The sequence below is a fragment of the Hemiscyllium ocellatum genome, chromosome 23, assembly GCF_020745735.1.
Source record: "Hemiscyllium ocellatum isolate sHemOce1 chromosome 23, sHemOce1.pat.X.cur, whole genome shotgun sequence".
NCBI lineage: Eukaryota > Metazoa > Chordata > Chondrichthyes > Orectolobiformes > Hemiscylliidae > Hemiscyllium > Hemiscyllium ocellatum.
In genome coordinates this window covers 28,501,763-28,525,399 of record NC_083423.1, presented here as the reverse complement: position 1 = coordinate 28,525,399, position 23,637 = coordinate 28,501,763, and the positions used below count along the sequence as shown (strand labels likewise).

Genomic DNA, 23,637 nt, shown 5'->3' with positions numbered 1-23,637 from the left:
TTCTGCACCCTCTCAAGTTTACAAGGATGTTGCCAGGACAGGAGGGTTTGGGTGACAGACTGAATAAGCTGAGACTTTTCTCCCTGGAGTGTCGGAGGCTGAGGGGTGACCTCATAGGAGGATAATACAATCATGTGGGGCACGAATAGGATGAACAGGCATGGTCTTTTTCCTAGGGTGAGGAAGTCCAAAACTAGGTGGCATAGGTTTAAGGTGAGAAGGGAAAGATTTAATAAGGTCTTGAGGGCAACTTTTTCTTAGAGGGTGGTGCGTATATGGAATGAGCTGCTAGAGGAAGAGGTGGAGGTTGGTACAATTAGAACATTTAAAAGGGCATCTGGATGGGCATATGAATAAGAAGGGTTGAGCGGGATATAGGCCAAATACTGGCAGATGAGACTAGGTCAGATTAGGTTTGCTGGTCAGTGCAGACTAGTCGGACCAAAAATTCTGTTTCTATGCTATACTCTATGACTCTATTCCTTAATGAGTTAATCAGATCCTCTTTTCCAAAACTCCCACTTATTTACTTCTTTGTCTTCACTCATTCCTCAACCAGAATAGTACATAGAATAAACTACTTTTGCTGCCAGCCATTACTCTTTCAAAAAAAAGGAACATTTTCCACGTTTGCCATAATAAACCAAAATTAAACATCAAAAGGATTCTTTCAGAAGTGAGCCAACCTGACGTTGGGTGTCAAACAAACAATCTCATCTGGTAAACCAGAGGAAACTGTTCTAAATGCAATCTTCACAAGTTACTTATGTAAACATTCATGTATAAATCTAGAGAGCAATTATTGGATATTCTATCACCCAGGACATGTCAATATTGTTTGATAGACTAGGTCATGCTATGTATTGTAGAGTGAGAGTGTCAACAGTTGTGAACAGATGATGATAAAAGTAAAGCAATCTCTTTCTCAACATGTATTTAAATCTGGCTGTACCAAAAAGGCCTTAGCCATTAAGTAGCAGGCAAGTTTTAATAACTAATTGCATCCAAATTCTGACATTAATTTAATGATTCTTTTGTAACAATTTAAATTTAAAGATGATAGCAGGAAGAAAAATTAAGGATATGTAAATAGAACAATAATTATCTCTAGGAATTCAAAAGATCGGAGGAGAAGCTTAGTTACATTAAATAATGTGCTTATATATCACTACAGCTGGTGCCTCAAATTCTTTGTGCGGCCGATGTAAACACCAAATAAGCTTATTAAATTCATTAACGGCCTGTCTTTCAGTCGCCAACCTTAGAAGCAGGTATTCCTAGCTGCCTTCCCTAAAAAGAATGGCAATTTATTCAATGTCAGTATCTACTGCTCCAGACTAGATATTGGAAGATGGTGGCATTCTGACCGATGTATTGTCAATCCAACATAACAGAGTCACAAGAATAGTACATCATGTGAAATAACAAACTAATAAGCTCAAAGTTTGAAAGGGATGAAAGTTTTTAGACATGTATTCTGATGTAGAATCAGATAAGAGGAGTAAGTATCAGCAACAGGGATTTACAACAACAGGTAGCAATTGCATTAATTGGAAAACTTTCAGAGGAAAGACAGAACATGTAAAATTTATCGAAGGCAAAGTATAATATTGCATGTACTAATGTGTTAAATACAAGTAGTAATGTACAAAAACACTTCAACTTATTTCAGATCACTGGTGTACAGCAGGAGAGAGATTTTCCTCTCTCTCATCCTGTTGACCTAACCTTAGAAAATAGCCGTCCCCACAGAACAAGCTAAAATGGAACAAACAGATGCAACATAATCCAAAAAAGTCTGTTTGAAACCCCAGCTGCAGTTTTCATGCCATGTCACCTGCAGAGCTCAAGCCCTCCAGATATTTCTTCTTGCATTAATGTATACTGTGTTCTTTTACTCTGGTTTAGAGTTCAGTGTGACTAGAATGTGTTCTGACAACAGAAGTAGCCATTCCTGCACAAGGGGAGATCAAAAGTACTTGTTGATCAAGAATTATCCAGCTGTGGTCCTTTGGAAATGTTTTTGATCAAACCAAATATTTAGTTTACGAATAATTTTAATGACAGTACACTAACTAATAAATTGTTCAGCACAGAAGTGAACTTAAACCAAATTACTCAGAGATGATTGGATGTTTATTAAGAATGTTTATTTCTGGCAATAAACTCATTTCTAATTGTGCTAATAAAACAACTCATTATCACAATGTTTTAAACAGAAAGAAAAAAGTATTTTGCTGCCCAATTGTACAAGCCCATTTCACATGTGATTACGGTTTCCTCCCACAGTCCAAAGATGTGAATTGGCCACACTAAACTGCCCTTAGTGCAAGGTGCATTAGTCAGAGGGGAATTAGTCTGGGTGGGTTACTCTTCAGAAGGTTGGCATGGACTTGTTGGGCCAAAGGGCCTTTTTCCACACTGTAGGGAATATAATCTAATTGTCCAAATAAGTTTGAATTCGACTTGGACCATTACCTAACCAGTGCAATTTCAGGCAGTTTCCTACAGATTGCATCCAAAATTGGAAACATTACCCTTTTTACTATATTTGATCAAATTATCCGTTACAATTTATAAATTAATTACAACTAATGTAACTGTTCAACTCACGTCCAGGCTATTCTATACCAGTAATGCAATATGCCAACCTGCATTATGATTCGTGCAATCCCATTGTGCATCTAATTAAGATCCTATGTTTAGATATTGTCATAGCAATGAGAGGTATAAAATGTCTCTGCTTCCTCTGGAGGATCAAAGTGCTTAGCTAAGCAGGCACCTTTAGTAATGCAGCTAACTGTCCCAGTTAGGGGTGAGGAATAATCAGGTCGCAAAACAGGAAAAGGCAAAGCCCAACTGTCTTCAGCTGCTTCATCAATAACTGTCCCCCCCATCACAAGATCAGAAGTGGGATGTTTGCCAATGATTGCATAACATTTGCACCATTCATAACTCTTCAGATATTGCAGTTGTCCATGCTCAAATGCAACAAGATCTGAACAATATCCAGGCTTGGGCTGACAAGTGCCAAGTAACATTCACATCACACAAATGACAGGCATGAGCATTTCCAATCAGAGACAATCTAACCGCTGCCACTTAACATTCAATGTCATTACCATAACTGAATCCCCCACTATCAACATTCTGTCCCAAAATTCAACTGGATTTGCCACAAACAGAATGTCTCCAACAGCAGGATAGAGATTAGGAATACTGCAGCACATTGCTCACCTCCAGATTCCCTAAATGCTGTCCCTCATCTACAAGGCACAAGTCAAGACTGTGATGAATACTGCCCACTTGCCAGGATGTGTGAAGCTTCAACCACACAAAATGTTTGACATGATTCAGGTCAAAGCAGTTTGCTTCACGTAGAAAAACCAAAACTGTGTCCTAAGGACCCAGTGGAAATTTCCCTATGCAGAACAGAATTCCAACTTCTCCTTGCAAATTAAGGTGCTTACTTCTGGTAATAGACTATCAAACCTCTAACGGACTCGAGAGCCAGAGTCTTACAGCATGGAAACAGACTCACCAGCACAACTCATCCATGGCGACCACATTTCCTAAACTGAACTAGCCCTATTGGCCTGCATTTGGCCCAAATCCTTCTAAACTTTTCCTGTCCACAAACTTGCCCAAATGTCTCTTAAATGTTACAACTGTACTCACCTCTATCACTTCCTCTGGCAGCGTGTCCCATACAATCACCACTCTGTGTGGAAAAAGCTGCCTTTCAGGTCCCTTTTAAATCTTTCCCCTCTCCCTTTAAACCTACGTCCTCTAGTTTTGGATTCCCCCACCCTGGGGAAAAGTCCTTGCCTATTCACCATATCTATGTTCCCCATGATGTTTAAAGTTCCCTAAGGTCACCTTTCAGCCTCCTATGTTGCAGGGAAAAGAAGTCCCAGTCTATCTAGCCTTTCCTTATAACTCAAAAGGCATCAGATATCTAGATCTGTCTCAACATACCAGCCTTGCACAAACCAGATAAATTTATAAAATTCTAGTTCACTACAAAGGTCTGGTTTGTTGCACGTGCTAGTGAAGCAAGGAACAGGGAGAGAGTGCAGCTGAACATGCGGCTGCATGGATGTTGCAGGAGAGAGGGTTTTGGATTCTTGGATAATTGGGACTCTTTCTGGGGAAGTTGGGACCTCTACAAATACGATGGTCTTGTCCTGAACCAGAGGGGTACCAAGATCCTTTTTTTGGGGGGGGGGGGGGAGGCATTTGCTGATGCTCTTCGGGGGGAGGGGGGGGGGAACTAATGCAACGGGGGATGGGAATCAGAATTGTACTTTTACTGTAAAGGAGGTGGAGGGTAACGAGGTCAGGGATAGGTTTACAAAGTTGCAAGGGGGCACCGGCAATCAGGATGTTGGTTTGAAATGTTTGTACTTCAATGCCAGGAGCATCCAGAATAAGGTGAGTGAACTTGCAGCATGGGTTAGTACCTGGGATTTCAATGTTGCGGCCATTTCAGAGACACAGCTAGAGGAGGGACAGGAATGGTTGTTGCAGATTCTGGGATTTAGATGTTTCAGTAAGAACAGAGAAGATTGTAAAGTTGGGGTGGCATTGTTAATCAAAGGTAGGATTACAGCAGCTGAGAAAACCTTTGAGGACTCATTCACTGAGGTAGTTTGGGCTGAGGTTAGAAACAGGAAAGGTCACCCTGTTGGGAGTTTTCCACAGGCCTCTGAATTGTTCCAGGGATGTAGAGGAAAGGATAGCAAAGATGATTCTTGATAGGAGTGAGTATAACATGGTAGTTGTAATGAGAAACTTTAACTTCCCAATATTGACTGGGAATACTATAGTTCAAGTAGTTTAGATGGGTCAGTTTTCACATTGGAAAAGGGCAACGTTAGTGAGAATATGGAAATACAAGCTACTAGATTAGCTGAGATTACGGTTGACAAAGAGTAGGTTTTAGCAATTTAGGAAGATCTGATAATAGATAAGACCCCTGGGCCAGATGGGATTTATCCTTAGATTCTCTGGGAAGCCTGGGAGGAGATTGCAGATCTTTTTGTCAACAGAAGTAGTGCCAGAAGACTGAAGGAGGGCAAATGTTGTTCCCTTGTTTAAGGAGGGGATTCAGACCAACCCTCGAAATTATAGGCCAGTGAGCCTTACTTCGGTTGTGGGTAAGGTGTTGGAAAAGGTTATAACAGACAAGATTTATCATAATCTGGAAAGGAGTAATTTGATTAGGGATAGTCAATACGGTTTTGTAAAGGGTAGATCATGCCTCACAAACCTTATTGAGTTCTTCGAGAATGTGACCAAACAGAGGTTGGTAGAGTGGCTGATGTGGTGTATATGGCCTTCAATATGGCGTTTGATAAGGTTCCACATGGTAGGCTATTGCACAAAATATGGAGTTTCAGGATTGAAGGTGATTTAGTGGTTTGGATCAGAAATTAGCTAGCTGAAAGATGACAGATAGTGCTGGTTGATGGGAAATATTCATCTTGGGGCTCAGTTACCAGTGGTGTGCTGCAAGGATCTGTTTTGGTGCCACTGCTGTTTGTCATTTTTATAAATGATCTGGAGGTGGGCTTAGAAGGATAGGTTAGTAAATTTGCAGATGACACTAAGGTAGGCATGATTGTGGATAGTGCCGAAAGATGTGGGTTACAGAGGGACATAGATAAGATGCAGAACTGGGCTGAGAAGTGGCAAATGGAGTTTAATGCGGAAAAGTATGAGGTAGTTCACTTTGGAAGTAACAGGAATACAGAGTACTGGGCTAATGGTAAAATTCTTGGCAGTGTCGATGAACAGAAAGATCTCTGTGTCCAGGTGCATAATTCCCTCAAAGTTGCCAACCAGGTTGATAGGGGTGTTAGGAAGGCATATTAAGAAGCAACTTCAATGGGGGCATCTCGCTACAATATCAAAGAGACGTGGCACACCAGTGGAGAGTCAACAACACAACTTCAGATAGTGAAAATATGGCCAAATCATTTGTAATGTGTCTAATCTAGCACAAGATGCACAAGGGCCTGACAATTTGCAAATCATTAACAGAACTTCCCATTTGTTGCACTCTGAAGGTAACAGCTATGCACTAGTATGTACTGGACTGTTCAGGTTCACCAAATTCATTCCTGGCAATTGTGTGCCAACCTCTCCTACCTAATAGCAAGCTCCTGAAGGAACTTAATGGACCATCGATTAAAGGCAAGTTCATTGTTAGCTTCCTCCACCTCTGCCATCCCAACCTCACATTGAAAATTACCATGCATCCACATGTATCAAGATACAGATGTATGCTGCAGGAACCCAATTTTTAAATCTTAGCTACACACATTTCCAACCCCCTAGCAGCCTAAATATCCACCCATGGTTCAGGTAGAATAATTGCTCTGATCAGTGCAAATAGATGTAGAGGCGAGGGCTTAGTGGTATTATTACTGGACTATTGATCCAAATCCTGCCATGGCAGATGGTGGAATTTGAATTCAAATTAAAACAATAAAATCTGGAATGAAAAGTCTAATGATGGGTTTTCCTGTCGATTGTCAGGAAAAACCCATCTGGTTCACTTATGTCCTTTAGCAAAGGAATCTACCATCTGGCCTACAATGACTCCGGACAATTGGTTGGCTTTTAACTGCCCAATGGGCAACAAAAGCTGGCCTAGCCAGCAATGCCCTCATCCCATGAATAAAAACAAAACTTCATTAGTAACATGCAGTATTTCAGTTTCTCCAAAATAAAATGTTTCACAAAAATTGGTTTTATTTTGGGAAAAAAAAACAGCAAGCACAAATCAAACAGACTGTGCTGGAGAAATGCAGTTCTGAAGAACTTGTACTGGATTTGAAATGGCAACGTTATTTCTGTCTACCGGATCTGCTGAGTTTCTTCAGCATGGTGCTTGTTTCAGATTTCCAGCATCAAGAATATTTCGTCTTTAAACACCGAACAGTTTGAAAGCAAACTGAAATGATCAACGAATGCATTTTGTTTTCTTTTTGCTGTAACATTGGGTTAAATAAACTATTAAGTTTAAACACTTGGAAAGTTTGGACCAAGATTTACTTGCGCATTTCCTTTCTTCGTACCAAAAAGGAAGCATTATTCTATTTAAGATTAGTATTGAGATAGATATCACAAAGTCAATTGCTTTTTGCTACTTACTGCTCTTGCAGGATCACCAAAGTCTATCTTCAATCTTCCCATTGCTCGAATAATCGCAATAATAGACTGAATGGTGTTGCTGTAGACAACAGCTTTGTATTGCTTGCATTCTTCTTCTGAATAACCAGCTTCATGTATAATCCTATCGACAAAAACATAATGTAAAGTTTACAATGAGAAAAAGTCTCTGAACAGAAGGAAAACTGGACAACTTTTCACCAACTTGCCTAGCAGATAAACTGTATACTTACTTCATCTGTTTAACAATGGTACTTTTGCCAGACTCCCCTGCACCTACAAAAGATAGGAATACATGAAGTTAATATATAACTGAAGGTAATCAATTTGTTTCCTAACCCCAATGTTTGCACCACAAGTTTTGAATTGTAAGGATGTAAGTGAATAAACACCAGGCAAATTGTTCAAATCTTATATCATCACGGTAAATTTATAAGGAAACTCAGGTCTTTAGATGAATGAACAAGTATCAAATTAGGGAAAGATTAAAATTTAAAAAAGTACTCAGTGTAAAGTTTTACTGAGTACAATTTACGAAGATTTATATCAACGTCAAATAAAAAGCAAACAGTAAAGAGTCAGATTCCAAAAATATTTGTATGTTTATCCTATAATAAAACATTATTGCTGACACACTTTTATATAATTCAAATCGATTTTTTGCAGTTAGCACTATCACAAGTCAGGAGATTCGACATTCAAATTCTACTTTAAAACAGCTGAAAAGATGTTGCTGGAAAAGCGCAGCAGGTCAGGCAGCATCCAAGGAACAGGAAATTCGACGTTTCGGGCATAAGCCCATAAGCCCGAAACGTCGAATTTCCTGTTCCTTGGATGCTGCCTGACCTGCTGCGCTTTTCCAGCAACACATTTTCAGCTCTGATCTCCAGCATCTGCAGACCTCACTTTCTCCTCGCCAGTTAAAACAGTACAGCACAAAATCTTGAGTGACAGACAAGTACAATACTGAAAGACTGCTGCACTATCTTTAGCTGAGGTGTTCTTGAGAGTAGGGGGAAAGGGGTATAAAAGATCTAGTGGTACTACTTCCACTTAGAGGAACCTTGATTATCCGAACGAGATGGGCGGACACTATTTCGTTTGGATAATGGATTATTTGGTTAATTGATTCAATATGAGCCCCCCGCCCGCCTCCCCATATGCCCCCACCCTGCCTTCTCCCCACACCTGCTCAACACAGCCTCCTTCCTCGCCAACCCCTGTCTAACAAGGCCTCCCATCTGCCCCCACCACACCAGAAACTCTCCAGAGCAGCTGGACTGGAAAACCAACAACAAGAGTGCAACTGTTGCCACCGCTGCATTTTGGGGGGACGGGGGGGGGGAAATAAAAGTCTCCAAATAGCACATGCTATTTGACAGGTTCCACCTTTGCTCCTCTACAGGACAATGGTTTAGAGATTATCTGACATGCCTGTGTAGAAGTCCAGGGAAAGTGTGTGTGTGTGTGTGTGTGTGTGTGTGTGTGTGTGTGTGTGTGTGTGTGTGTGTGTGTGTGTGTGGGGGGGGGGGGGGGGGGGGGGGGGGGGGGGGGGGAGGGGAGAAAAACTCACCTTTGATGTCATGTTTCTAAATCGGGTCCTCGAGATCTCCTTCAGATAATTGATATTTAGATAATCGAGGTCCATCTGTAGTTCAGGGGAGCTTGGAGGTCTCCCTAGTCTTTTGGTCAATATATATCCCGCAACAACAATCACTTAAGATCAGGCGATATCCTCTGCTGTTTGTGGGGTTTGCTGAGCACTTAGTGGTTATTTCATGTATGATCATAATGACAACACTTTAAACCAGTTCTTAACTGGCTGTTAAGTATTTGAGATACTATAAAGGTCATAAAGACATCATATAACTGCAATACATTCAAAAGAAAGTGTCTCTTGAATTAGGGATAGGAGCAACCATGATCATTACGGATTAATTAAAGAACTCTGATACATTAAATCGCCTGACAGAAACAAAAGCAGGGACATTTGCAATAAGCACACAAAAATGTTCTCTACCATAGTTATGTTTCAATAAAGCAAAACTTAAAAATAATTAAAACCTGTGTACAATATCGTAATGTGAAATATTTTCAGCAACAGGGACACCAAGCCCACGAGGAAGCATTAAATGTAATGGCCCATAATTTGGATTGTCTCTGTAAAACTGAAAATTCAAATATTTACGATGCTGTATTTCAATCTTCTCTAACCCAGTTTAATAGAAACAATTAGAAGAAGAAGAAAAAAACTGAAGTAGTCCATGCCCAAATGTAGCAAGACTTGGACTGACAAATAACATGCGTATCACATAAGCGACAGGTAATGACAGTGACAATCTCCAGCAAGACAGAATATAACCATTGCTCATTGACATTCAGTGGCATCACCACTGAATTCACTACTATCAACATCATGAGGGTTACCATTGATCAGAAATTAAACTGGACTAGTCGTCGAAGTACTTTGGCTACAAGAGCAGGCCAAAGGCTAGGAATCTTGCAGTAGCAAACTCACTTCTTGTCTCTCCAAAACTTGTCCACTATACACAAGACACAAGTCTGGTGTGATGGAATACATTCCAGTTGCCTAGAAAAGTACAGGTCCAACAACACTTAAGAAACTTGGATACCATCCAACCTAAAACAGTCTGTTTGACTATTTGTGGATGTGGTGCCATTCAATACCTCCACCAACACCACTCAGTAGCATCTGTATACCATCTGAAAAAAAATTTACTACCAAACATTCACCATTCATTAGACATCACCTTCCAAACCCATGACCACTACCATCTAAAAGGGCAAGGGCAGCAAATTCATGGGAACTCCATCATTTGCAACACTCCCCTCCAAATCATACACCATCCAGACTGGTCATTCCTTCATTCAAAATCCTGAACTTCCTCTTTAGAGTGTACATATACCGATGGACTGCAGCAGTTCAAGGTGGCAACTTACCACCATCCTCTCAAGGGCAACTAGGGATGGACAATAAGTGCTGGCCCAGCCAACGATGCTCACATCCAGTGAAAAATAATGAACAAAAGGAGCAAAGACACAGCTCTTCTATCTGGGCAGTCACAAAAACAAGGACACAGAATTGCTTACTTTGTCAAACAATCAGCAATCTTCCCTTATTTCCATATCTTACATCCCACTGATCTAAAGAGTTGCTTATACATTCATCCCATAGCTGTACTATATAGTTAAGTCAGATTACAAAGAGTTTAAATTTATAAATAAACTTGAGATTGTTTTTGCTTAATTATCATGGAGATGAATGTCTTTGCTTCTCATTGCAAAGTCTATCTTGGTGTGATGCCACCAAACATATCAACCCCAACACTTTCAGCATTCCAAAAAAAAAGAGATTGCCTCTTCCAGGTCTTGGTGCAGCGTCCAAATCCTTTACCCTAGAGACTTCCACCCAAATACTTTAAAGTGTTACACCTGTCCTTTTACTTTCTCCAAGGCACAAACACTCCTTCCAGCTATGAACTTCAATTTGTTGTACTGTATTCACTTTTCACATTTCTCTACATTAAGACCAAACACTGTTTGGATGATCACACTGTAGAATACTTATGCAGAGTCCACAAGCATGATTCCAAGTTTCCAAGCTTCCAGAGGTCTGTCACTTTAATTCTCTAAGTTGCTCTCATGCTGAGATCTCAGTCCTTGGCCTCCTTTGCTGTTCTAGTGAAGCTCCACATAGCTTGAGGAACAAAACTTCATTGTTCAGTTGGACACTTTCCATCCTTCTGGATAGGAGTTCAATTTCAAACCCATTTTATTTCAGTTTTTGTTTTTATTTTCTTTCAGACAACAGCACATCTGCTCATCAGATCTTTTTGTTTCTTATCCTGCTGCATTATCATTCCCTTTGGCCCTGTAAGAAAAACGGTCATTCAATCTTTCCCATCTTGCACCCGATCAAACAGCTTCCATTATCATCACCCACCATCTCTTGCTACTTGTTCCCAGTTCGGATATAAAAAAAAATCCACTCAAAAAAAGAGTGTTAACTCTTTGTTGGACAGAACATACCCAAGGATGGTAATTATACTTCCAGAAAAACAAAACAAGACTGTTATTTTGACTAGCCAATGGGACAGGAACCTCATTTTGGTCCCAGATGTTAGTTAGGAGAACTTTGTACAATCAACAGTATAGGACTTGTCTTTGCAGTTCACAGTACCCAGATCAATGCTGGGTGGTGTGTCTGCTTCCAACTGAATTGAGTTGAATTGGCTGTTCATACATTGAGTGACATATTTGGAAGTTTCAGTGTGCATTTAAGGGTCAGCCATACTTTCATGCGTCTGGAGTCAAAATGCACAATAGATCAGACTAGGATGGCAGATGTCCCTCCCTACCTTTTTCCCTCATAACCCTTAATTCCCTTACTGATCAAGTATCTACCTCAGCAGGCTTAGAGAAGATTTGCAGCTCAGGTTAAGGTTCTGGATGCAGGTTTGCTCGCTGAGCTGGAAGGTTCATTTCCAGACGTTTCATCACCCTACTAGATAACATCTTCAGTGGGCCTCCGGGCAAAGTACTGCTGCTGATTCCTGCTTTCTATTTATATGTTTGGGTTTCTTTGGGTTGGCGATGTCATTTCCTGTTCTTTTCTTTAGGGGGTAGCAGACGGGGGTCTAACTCAATATGTTTGTTGATAGTATTCCAACTGGAATACTATCCAGAATCTACCTCAGCCTTAAATATTCATAAGGATTGTGCCCCACAGCTCTCTATGGCAACCCTCAAAAGAAATTCCTCCTCATCTCAGTCTTAAACTTGCTGTGTGAGTTGTTTTTCACATTTTAAATATATGCCATCCCATTCTTGATCTTTTACAAGCAGAAACAACTTCACCCTATCTACACAGTCCTGTCCACTCAATTTTGAAAATCTCAAATTAGGTTTGACTTAACGTCCTAGCCCTAGGGAGTCAAAAGATCAGTGACTGAAACTTTCAAATTCTGTACCTGGTCCAAGGCATGAAAAGGATGTTTAAGAAAAAACTAAATTAAAACAGTACATTTTCTCCTCGCAACTATACTACAGTTTTTTATACAAATAAGCCTTTTATATTAACATAAATATTGGTTATAATGGCAATCTAATAATTGAGCTGAGAACTTAACAACATTAGTTTTTTTCAAGCACATTTTGTTTTGGTTTAATTATTCTCTCCAAATTGTACCAAAACTGAAATGTAGGAAAGCAGAAATTCCCATGTCATAAAATTTTCTTTAAAATTGCAGTGTTTGGAAAGAAAATGAATATAACTGAATACCTTCTTCAAAATTCTTAAAACTCTAGAAGTATACCAGCCAATTCTAGAAGTATGTTCAAATAGTTTATCTTTAAGTAAAGTCAGACTTTAACATAAGAGAAAAGCTGGAGTATATAATTTGGGCAGATTACCATCCCAAGTACTGAGTGCTATCTCAACAACAATCACTTCTTGAAAACAAAAGTAGTATTCAATTGAAACAGCACTGGAATTAAAAAGTAAATTATTGGAGAATGGCATGGTCATCAGTACAGGTTGAAATGGCATGATGTCCGAGTGGAATTATTGATTTGGAGCCCTATCCATTCATTGATTCTCACAAATGAGCTTAATTTATGTTGTGCCCAAGGTAAACAAAAACCTAAAAGCATCTCAATGGGTGAAATGTTGAAAATCAGAAATAAAAAAAAAGCAAATGGTGGATGCACTAAATGCCATTAGAAGTATTTAAGGCAAAAGGACAGAACTGTATATTTGACTCTATAAATACAAATCAGACTTGGATAATCACAAAAAATGCAGCAAGCTCACATCAATGAGCAATAACACTGTGAAACGTACGCTCTATTCTAGAAAAGCATAAGATGTAGAAACTGAAGTAGGTCATTCTGTCTACCACATCTGCTCCATCAGTTAATGAGATCATGGCTGATCTGATAATCACCACCATTTTCCCTACTTTTCCTCATAACCCTAGATTCCCTTACTGATTAAAAATCTTTTTCAGCCTTGGATATATTTAAAAACAGCCCTACTGTTCCCTTGAATAAAGAATTCCACAGATTCACTACCCTTTGAGAAGAAATCCCTCCTCATCTGTCTTAAACCCCTTACACTGGAGTTATGCCCTCTCGTTTTACCCATCTCACAGCATATACTCCAGTAAATCCTCTAAAACCCTTACATGTTTCAATAAGATGCCATTCATTCTTCTAAATTCCAATGAAAATACATCAAGCTATTTCTACCTCTCCTCTTAAAAAAAAACTTCCCCCATACCTGGGAACAACCTTGTGAACCTTCCCTGGAACTCCTTTAATGCCAGTACAATTTTCCTTCAATAAAGGGACCAAATCTGCTCACAGTACTCTAGCTGTGATCTAATTAGTGCCTTCTATAGTTTTAGCAAGACTTTCCTATTTGTGCTCCATTCCTGTTGAAGTGAAGACAAACAAACAGTTTATTTACATTCTCTACTACTTGCAAAGCTTGAATGCTGGCATTTGCAATTCATGCACAAGGACCCTCAAAAGCTCTATGCTACAGCTTTCAGTAGTTTTCTCCATTTAATTTGGAAAGGATAATTTTTAGTTAAGTATACACTTGAAAAAAACTTCATTTCGGTGAGCAGATTTGAAATTGTACTTTATCAACATTTGAGTTTTATTTAACTATTAGGTGTAAAATTGTGATTTCGTTACAAATTTTTTAAACAATACTGAGCTCCTCCATTCTTCCTGCAAATGTGCATCATTCTTGATGAAGAACTTCTGCTCAAAACATCAAATCTCCTGCTCCTCAGATGCTGCCTGACCTGCTGTGCTTTTCCAGTACCACACTTTTGACTCTGATCTCCATTATCTGCAGTCCTCACTTTCTTAAAGTGCTGTGCATAACTTAATGATGTCTAACATCACATGCCATCTGCCAAGTTTTTGTCCACCCACCTAACTTGCCTATATCCTTCTGCAGATTCCTTCTGTCATCCTCACCACTTGTCCTTCCACTTAGTTGAATCATCTGCAAACTTGGTAATAGTATATTAATGCCCCTCAGCCAAGTCAGTCACATATATAGAAAACAAGTATGGCCCAAGCACTGATTCCTGTGGCACTCCAATTACAAGCTGCATCCTGAAAATGACCCTTTCATCCCAAATATCTTCTATTAGTTAGTTCTATATCCAGATGTGCTACTTCTAACACTACGGAATCTTATTAAATAGCCTGGTGTGCGATACCTTTTAGAAATCCAAACATATTACGTCTATCCAGCTGATTGCCACTTCAAGGAATTCTAATAACTTTCTCAGGCATATCTTGCCCTTCACGAAGTCAAGTTGACTTTATTATGCACTTCTAAATGCTACGCTATTACAACCTTTAGAATACATTCCAACAATTTCCCAATGGCAAATGTGAAGTTAGGGGACTTGTAGCTATTTGTATTTTTGTCTCCTTCCCTTTTTGACTATGGGCTTCACTTCAACAGTTTCCAAATCCTCCGAGACTTTTCCAGAATCTAAGGACTCTTAGAAGATTGACCACGAGTAACCCACTATTTTTTTAAGCCATTTCCAAGGATTCAACCCATCAGGTTCATTTCTTAACCTTCCTGAAAACTGACTACACTTCTCGGAATAGTAACCATCTTATTTGCATTTAACTTCTCATCTACATTATTCAGACAATTATCTTAATATCAATGATTTTAGAAGGCAGACTTCTGGTCGTGATAAATACACGTGATTTTAAAATGAAAAAACTGACCGAAGATTCCAAAACTGCAGGCTATAAATATAAAGCAACTGAGAGCTTATACTTAGGAAAACTCTCTTATTGTACAACCTAGCCAAGATAATGAAGGGAACTGAATAAACAATAAACTGAATGCCCAATCTAATCTTAGCCGTACACTTAAGCACTGGGTTTTAATAGGTTTCCATCCCAATGTTTGAATGGATTTGTCCAGAACACAGTAACAAAAGCACTAGGTAAGAACATTGCATATTAGTTCAATTGTGTCATATTTCTAGGGTGCTTCAACGTGACTTGTGGTGCATACCCAGCATCATCAATGATATCTGCACTGGCGCGGTCCAGTGAGGATTCATAGTAGCAAGGGCATTGGTGGAGGCAAGATAGCATAAAAGAGTGCCACACAATATGACAATTTTGTAACAAAATAGTGAATAAAAATCAGTCAAAATCAATAGATAAGCACTCTTCACTTTCCACAGCTTCACATTAAAAGGGATCAAGAAGGGGAAGAAAAAGCTCCTTTACTGGAGTTGCAAATCCAGGTGGCTAGCTTTCTCTTTGAACTCGTCAAAGGCTAAGAAAACATCAGCCAATAGGATATCATCAGAAATCAAGATTGTAACGAAATGAAGGTTCCATTCATCTTACTACAAAATTACCGTTTCATTCAGGTCTGGTGTTAAACTGGTGTCTTGCTACTCCATTATCTCATATTTAAACACGGAGTTCTAGAAAGTGCCACTTGTTCACAAACATAAACATAGGTCATCTTTCAAATAAATCTTACAATTTTGTCATTACAATAGTTAAATGAATATTGCATTATTTATTACATTTACATATGACTAAACTACAAAGTTTACTAAATTTTCAACATATAATTTGTAGTTGGCCATAGTTTAAACTAAGATCACTGCGCATCCACAATTGTCAAACTAGAACATGATATTTTGTTTCCAGACCTGAATTTTTAAAAATAGCATTTTCATTTAAGCACAAGGGGTTGCTCAAAATATCACGGACTTAGTGTAAATGTTTTGTAATAGTTGAATATATTATGCTATTTACACAATAAAGTTTTACAATAGCAAATTTTAAACCTTCAAATAATATTTGATAACTTAATACAATTATTGTTTTAGATTAGATTAGACTTACAGTGTGGAAACAGGCCCTTCGGCCCAACAAGTCCACACCGACCCGCCGAAGCGCAACCCACCCGTACCCCTACATTTACCCCTACCTAACACTACGGGCAATTTAGCATGGCCAATTCGCCTGACCCGCACATCTTTGGACTGTGGGAGGAAACCGGAGCACCCGGAGGAAACCCACGCAGACACGGGGAGAACGTGCAAACTCCACACAGTCAGTCAGTCGCCTGAGTCGGGAATTGAACCCGGGTCTCAGGCGCTGTGAGGCAGCAGTGCTAACCACTGTGCCACCGTGCCGCCCAACTTTCTAGAAGTCAGTGTTTAAATATGAGATAATGGAGTAGCAAGACACCAGTTTTATTTTGCAAATCATTAAAACATTTAAGCAAACACCCCACAAGAGATGAGAAATGTATAGCAACGTTAAAGTTGTTTACTGACAATATTTCATTAAAAATTTGTAACGAAATCACAATTTTACACCTAATAGTTAAATAAAACTCAAATGTTGATAAAGCACAATTTCAAATCTGCTCACCAAAATGAATTTTAATTCAAGTGTATACTTAACTAAAAATTATCCTTTCCAAATTAATTCAATGCATTTTCTTGATTTTCTCTAGATAGAACAAAGAGTTTGCCATGCCATCAACAAGCCATTACTGATGGAGTAATACTGAGAAAGTATCTGTGCTCTGGAAAGACTGACTCATTTACAACTATTCTTTTAAATTCTTTCACAGGAGAAGAGTGGCCTACTGTGCCCATTCCCTCAATCCCACATACCCACACGCCCCACCCGCAGCCTCTCCTGTTGAATTCCACTGCAATGGCACTTTTTTTCTGCAGGTGCACAGGGGCATTGTTTGTGATGCCATCAGAATTCTATATATAGAATTTGATATAGATAAGTTGCAGAGCTGGGCAGAAAGGTGGCAAACGGAGTTCAATGTAGCTAAGTGTGAAGTCATTCACTTTGGTAGGAGTAACAAGAAGATGGATTACTGGGCTAATGGTAGTCTACTTGGTAGTGTGGATGAGCAGAGGGATCTTGGTGTACATGTACACAGATCTCTGAAAGTTGCCATCCAGGTAAATAGTGCTGTGAAGAAGGCATATGGCGTACTGGGCTTTATTGGAAGAGAAATTGAGTTCTGGAGTCCTGAGGTCATGTTGCAGTTGTATAAGACTCTGGTGTGGCCTTACCTGGAGTATTGTGTGCAGTTTTGGTCGCCATACTATAGGAAGGATATGGAGGCACTGGAACGGGTGCAGAGGAGGTTTACCAGGATGTTGCCTGGCATGGTAGGAAGATCGTATGAGGAAAGGCCGACACACTTGGGGCTGTTCTCATTGGACAAAAGAAGGTTTAGGGGAGATTTGATAGAGGTGTACAAGATGATTAGGGGTTTAGATAGGGTTGACAGTGAGAACCTTTTTCAGCGTATGGAGTCAGCTGTTGCTAGGGGACACAGCTTTAAATTAAGGGGGGGGTTGGTATAGGACAGATGTTAGGGGTAGATTCTTTACTCAGCGGGTTGTGAGTTCATGGAATGCCCTGCCAGTAACAGTGGTGGACTCTCCCTCTTTATGGTCATTCAAGCGGGCATTGGATAAGCACATGGAGGTTATTGGGCTAGTGTAGGTTAGGTAGGCTTCGGTCGGCGCAACATCCGAGGGCCGAAGGGCCTGTACTGCGCTGTATTTTTCTATGTTTATATAATGTAGTTGTGTGCATGCGCAGTTACAAGCAATGGTGGGTGTCAGCAAACACTGCCATTTTAATGATACTGCATTCCTTGTGGTATTAGCTCATTTTCCACATGGAATGAATACAGTTATGTTTATACATCTTCAAATGTTTGTTCGTTTGTGCAGAACATTTTGAACCCACATCTTTTACAAATGCAGATTAAGAAAAAGATTGAGCTTAGCCAGTGAGTGAAAGCCATGGTGCTATCGATCATGAACCTCATCAACACCTTTGTCAAGATGCATGATATTAACAACATTTATGATACAACATTCTAAGTGTCTTCAGAAAGGATGAGAAAAAATTGGCAGAGAAAACAGCAATAAAAATGATAGTATTTTATGTCATAGAGTCAGAGTTGCACAGCACAGAAACAGACCCTTCAGTCCGACTCAATGCCAACCAGACATCCTAAATTAACCTGGTCTCATTTGCCAGCATTCGGGCCGTATCCTGTAAACCTTTCCATCCATGTGACTTGTAAATGTTGTAATTGTACCAGCCTCCACTACTCCGTCTGGCAGCTCATTCCCCATACGTGCACCACCTTCCACGTGAAAAAATTGCCTCTTCGGTTCTTTTTGTATCTTTCCCCGCACATATTAAAGCTATGCCCTCTGGTTTTAGACTCCACTATCTTGAGAAAAGATCTTGGCTATTCACCCTATCCACGTCCTCATGATTTTATAAACCTCTATAGTATCACTCCTCAGCCTCAGATGCTTCAGGGAAAATAGCGCTAGCCCATTCAGCCTCTCCCTAAAGCTCATACCCTCCAACCCTGACAATATCGTAGTCAATCTTTTCTGAAACCTTTCAAGTTTAACATCTTTCCTATAGCAGGGAGACCAAATGTGCACAAAGTATCCCAAAAGTAGCCTAACCGATGCCCTATACAACCATAACATGACATCCCAACTCTTAAACTCAATGTATTGTTCAATAAAGACATGTATATCAAATGCCTTTTTCATTATCCTGTCCACCTGCAACTCTACCTTCAAGGAGCTATGAACCTGGACCCCAATGTCTCTTTGTTTGGTAACACTCCCCAGGACCCTACCTTTAAGGGTATATGTCTGGCCCAGATTTGCCTTACCAAAACACATCACACTTATCTAAATTAAACTCCATCTACCATTTCTCAGCCCATTGGCCCATCTGATTAAAGGTCCTGTTGTATTCTTTCTTCACTATCCACTATACCACAAACTCACTAACATTTCTCGTATATTCACATCCAAAATCATTTATATAAATGACATCTGTCTAATATGTATATCTGACAACATATATTTAAATTTGTTTTCTGCTCATAATGTGGTCACCTCTACATTGGGGAGACAAAGCAGACTGGGTGACTGCCTTGCTGAACACCCACATATTGTCTGCAAAAAATGGCCCGAAGTTTCCAGTTGCCTGCCAGTTCAACAGACCTGTGTTCCTTGGCCAAGATTTAGAGATGCCGTTGTTGGACTGGGGTATACAAAGTTAAAAATCACAACATCAGGTGAGAGTCCAACAGGTTAATTGGAAGCACTAGCTTTCGGAGTGCCGCTTCTTCACCTGATGAATGTTCCAGCAGAGCTCAGTGCAAGCTGGAAGGACATTTCATTTTCCGCTTGAGAAGCCATCAGCCTTCAGGTCTCAGTAACAAGTTGAATAGTTTTAGGATCTGAGTACCTTCTTCTATGTCTCAAACCCAACCCTCATACACCAGGCCTTGTCATCACATGGGTTACTACCACAAACAACCCACCATTGTTAATAATGGTCCCTATTACTCATTCTCCCAAGCTGACCTTTGTCTGTCCACTGTTTTTCCCTCTTTTTCCAGCGATTTCTGCTGGAGTTTCAGATTTTTATACATTTCAGAAAACAGTACACAGCATTTGGTGACATAAGTCCACAAACAAGAATGCCCTTCCCTGCCAGCAAACAGAAAAAAAATGCTGTGTCAGGAAGGTAGTCAAAACTACAATACCAAGAAATCATTTTAAAAGAAGAATTATTAAAGTGAAAAATCTGCAATACACATAAATTTCATTTTGTATTTCAGACCAGAAATTACTTCTAGTTAATAGCCCACGGAATTAATGTAGCTTTCTACCAGTCGCTTAAAGACACAGTTGTGTGTGAATAGTTATTTATAGAATTCTACCAAATCTTATTTTGGTTCAAGTTAATTTTTACAAGAGCTTCAATTATCCTACATTAAATAAATAAATATCCACCTAGTGTCCTGTTCCTTAAATGAAACTTATCTGAATTGTTACCACTCTCATCTCTAAAGCAAACATTTTTCAACCACTATATCTTGCTGTACAAACTGAACATTAGCGCTTTTCTTAAAGCTTCAATTTAAGATAATTTGAGCATATCAAACAGAATGGGTGCACAAGCACAACTGTCTGAACAAGTGTTTCTGTCTGTTGATCATAGTTCTAAGGAAATAATTAACAATGGGATTAAAAAAGCTATTTTTCTTACACAACCAAGCACAAATTTACTTCAAGTCAATCTGCTGGAACAGTTGGCAGATATTAGCACAATTTCACTTTTCTGCAAGTGATCTGAAAAAAAAACAGAATCTACATACCTAGCTATTAGGCAAAGACATCACATTTAATATTACTCAGAAGATAAAATTTGAAAGATTGTGGAAAAAGCAATTTACTTTAAGTTTTGAAGATGCCTCAAGTGAGTTCTTCAAAAGACACTGAAAATTCATTGTGAACATTGGAGTTTTTTTAATGACTAGTAACAATGGATTACTTTGCTGTACACCATGCTGGGGCTGTTTAAGCGGTGACCAACTTGGGAGAGGTTCTTGTTTTACCTGATTCAGTTACATGTATGTCTGCTAAGAACCAAATGAGTTGAAGGACAGCTTGCTCTGAACAAACTGCTCAACTGAACTCTCCTAATCCAGAAACAAAAAAATTCTATTATTTCAGGGTGAAACCTATTGATTCTTTTGAAAAAGTAATTGAAAAGACATCAAGATTGTATTTCCAGAGCAAGCTATGACTTTTGGACTTCAGACACAACCATACATGTTTGGGAAAGGTCACATGACAGAATATCAGATTAACAGATTCTGGAAAATCCTAATCTTTATCATTTTGTTTTCAAAAAATAACCCAACGGCCAAAAGTGTTTTTTTGTTCAGAAAGCTCTTCGCTGCAGAGAAATTGTTTCTTTTTCTTTTGCTGCAAATTGCATATGTGCCTGCCTACGTATTTTGGGGATATTTATAGGAATAAAAATTTGTGCTTCTATATTACTGGCTGTCGATTTGAACCAGTTATTTCATCTTTATTCAGCAAGTTTTGTTTTGAGAAAGTGCATTTGAGAAATCTAGTTAGTGGGTCTTGTTGTTTAAACCCTGGTTCATCATGGCGACTGGGAAAAGTATTTTTGTAGTCTGAACTGTGAAATAATGGAATGTGAACAATGGTGCACTCCTCCAGCCTCAGTGTAACACACTGGAATACACACAATATAACAGCATATTACACTACCGTGCAAAGATCACATATTTAAACATTGATACAATCAAAGAGTTGATTTTAAACAAGAAAGTTTAATTTTCAGTGACCAACTTGAAAGTCCACCATGCAATTAAAATTTGAGGATTTTAACTGTAACAAAAAGTTAACAAGTTAATTAATACTCTAAATTACAGAAAAGATAAACTTTACAAATGTCTTAATGCGATCATTAACATGTAACTTTAGACTTTGGACTTCAAACTAGTGGCAAATGAGTGGGCCTTTTTTTGTGGAGGGGCTTATAAAGTAATTAGGTCAGTCTTCCAGAATCATGATTTAAAACCAGTATGTGTCAGAAAGCAGGTGACTGCAACGTCTCTTGAAATGTTAATGAAGTTTGTTTATACTGTTGGGCATTACAAGAAAAAAATACTTAAGGCATTAGTTGCAGCTGAATAATTTTTAAAATTATTTCAGAAACTTGATTTTAGTGAGCTTTGAGAAGATTTACAGTTCAGGTTTTGGATGTAGGTTTTCTCGACCGCATCGATCACTCCGAGAAAAGGAACAGGAAGTGACTTCACCATGGGAAGTGACATCACCAACCCAAAGAAAACCAAGCATATAAATAGAAAGCAGGAATTTTCAGTATTGCTTTGCCCGAGGCCCACTGAAGATGTTACCTCGTAGGGTAATGGTACATCTGGAAATGAACCTTCAATCTCAGCGAGGAGACCTACATCCAAACCTTGACTTTAGTTTGAAGTATACCTAAATGAAGTCAAAGTCACCTAGAAAAGACTGTTCTGAGCCAGTGTGGAATACATTACCTCAGTACAAAAGTTTAGCTTGTGGAACTTCAGGTTGGAAGCAATTGGTTAGAACTCTACAGATTATTAAAAGACTGAAAATCTAAGCTCGCAAGTATTCCACACAAAAGAGTTCTTGCCTCAAAAGGGCAGGAAGAGAGAAAAAGCAGTCAAATTTACAAACTGGAGAATAAAGGAAATTTTCTTTGGATTTTTATTAAAAGCGATAGTTTTCGGGAATAGATAGGACTTTGTTTTGCCATAAGTCTATTAAAAACTTTGTTAACTTTGTAAATTTTAACCACTGTGTAATAAACTGTTATTGTTAAAATCAAAATCTGCAACATGGCACATTTGCTTTCTCGTGACAGACCATCCCATCATATTTGCTGCTGTTTAATTTAATTTATAAAGCCAGATTTCATTCTGGGATCTTAAATTGTCCAGTAGTAACATTCACTAAAATACAAAAACATAATAATAAAAAATCAATACTCCAAAGGACTACAGTCTTTGTTGGAAGCACTCCAGTTATCCCCAGATTCCAAAAGGACTCTCACCTCCCAGTTTCACTAGGCATTAGGATTCAAAAATCCACTTCAAGAGAATTAACATTCAACAGAAAGACCCACTTTGGTGATTTCTTCCCCTAGGCCTTACTAGTCACATCTTGCAAAGCCTGTGGAACAACAGGAATATATAAACATGAGTAGGCCATTCAGCTCCTTGAGCCTATGCCACTATTCAATGAGATCATGGCTGACCTGTGGTCTAACTCCATATACTAGCCTTTGGCTCATGTTCCTTAATGCTTTGGCTTAAAAAAATTACCTGAAAATTTGAATCAACAGCTGATCCTACATCCACTGACATTTGTGGAAGTGATTCTAAACATCTGCTACCCTTTGCGTGTAGATGTGCTTAACTTCTCTCCTGAATGATCTGGTCCTAATTCTCAGACAATGCCAGAGTTCTGGAATCCCCAATCAATGGGAATAGTTTACTACCTACCTTGTTTCTTGAAGGCTTTGATCAGATGCTCTGTAACCTTCTAAATGCCAGAGGAAAAAAAAGGCTTAAATTTGTGTAAACTCTCATAACTTAATTTCTGAACCTTTCAGGAATCATTCTTGTAAATCCATGTGGTACTCTCTCCAAGGCCAATATATCCAAAGGAATGGTTCTCAGATCTGCTCGCTGTACTCCAAGTAGGGACTAACCAGGATTTTATATAACTGCAGCATTATTTCTGCTTCCTTGTACTCCAATCCTCCAGATACAAAAGATTGGCATTCCATTAGCATTCTTGATTATTTGCTGCAACTGTTTGTGACATTTTAAAGATCTATGCACCTGAACCCCTAAGTCTTTTTGGGAATCATTCCATCTGGAAAGTGCCCTCACCCATCCTTTCTCAGGCTAAAATGGTTAACCCACACTTGCTTACATCTGTCACAGTTTTGTCT

General features: G+C 39.1%; 1 protein-coding gene across 1 annotated transcript in view; it reads right to left on the bottom strand.

The window, feature by feature from the left end:
- The window catches only part of LOC132826722 (guanine nucleotide-binding protein G(i) subunit alpha-1), a 46,698-nt gene that overhangs the window by 12,430 nt on the left and 10,631 nt on the right, over positions 1–23,637 (bottom strand). The window contains exons 2-3 of the mRNA XM_060842838.1: positions 7,413–7,455; positions 7,162–7,303 (exon numbers count right to left, since the gene is read on the bottom strand). Of these exons, the coding sequence (XP_060698821.1) occupies positions 7,162–7,303; positions 7,413–7,455 (185 nt within the window). The remainder of the gene's footprint in view (positions 1–7,161; positions 7,304–7,412; positions 7,456–23,637) is intronic.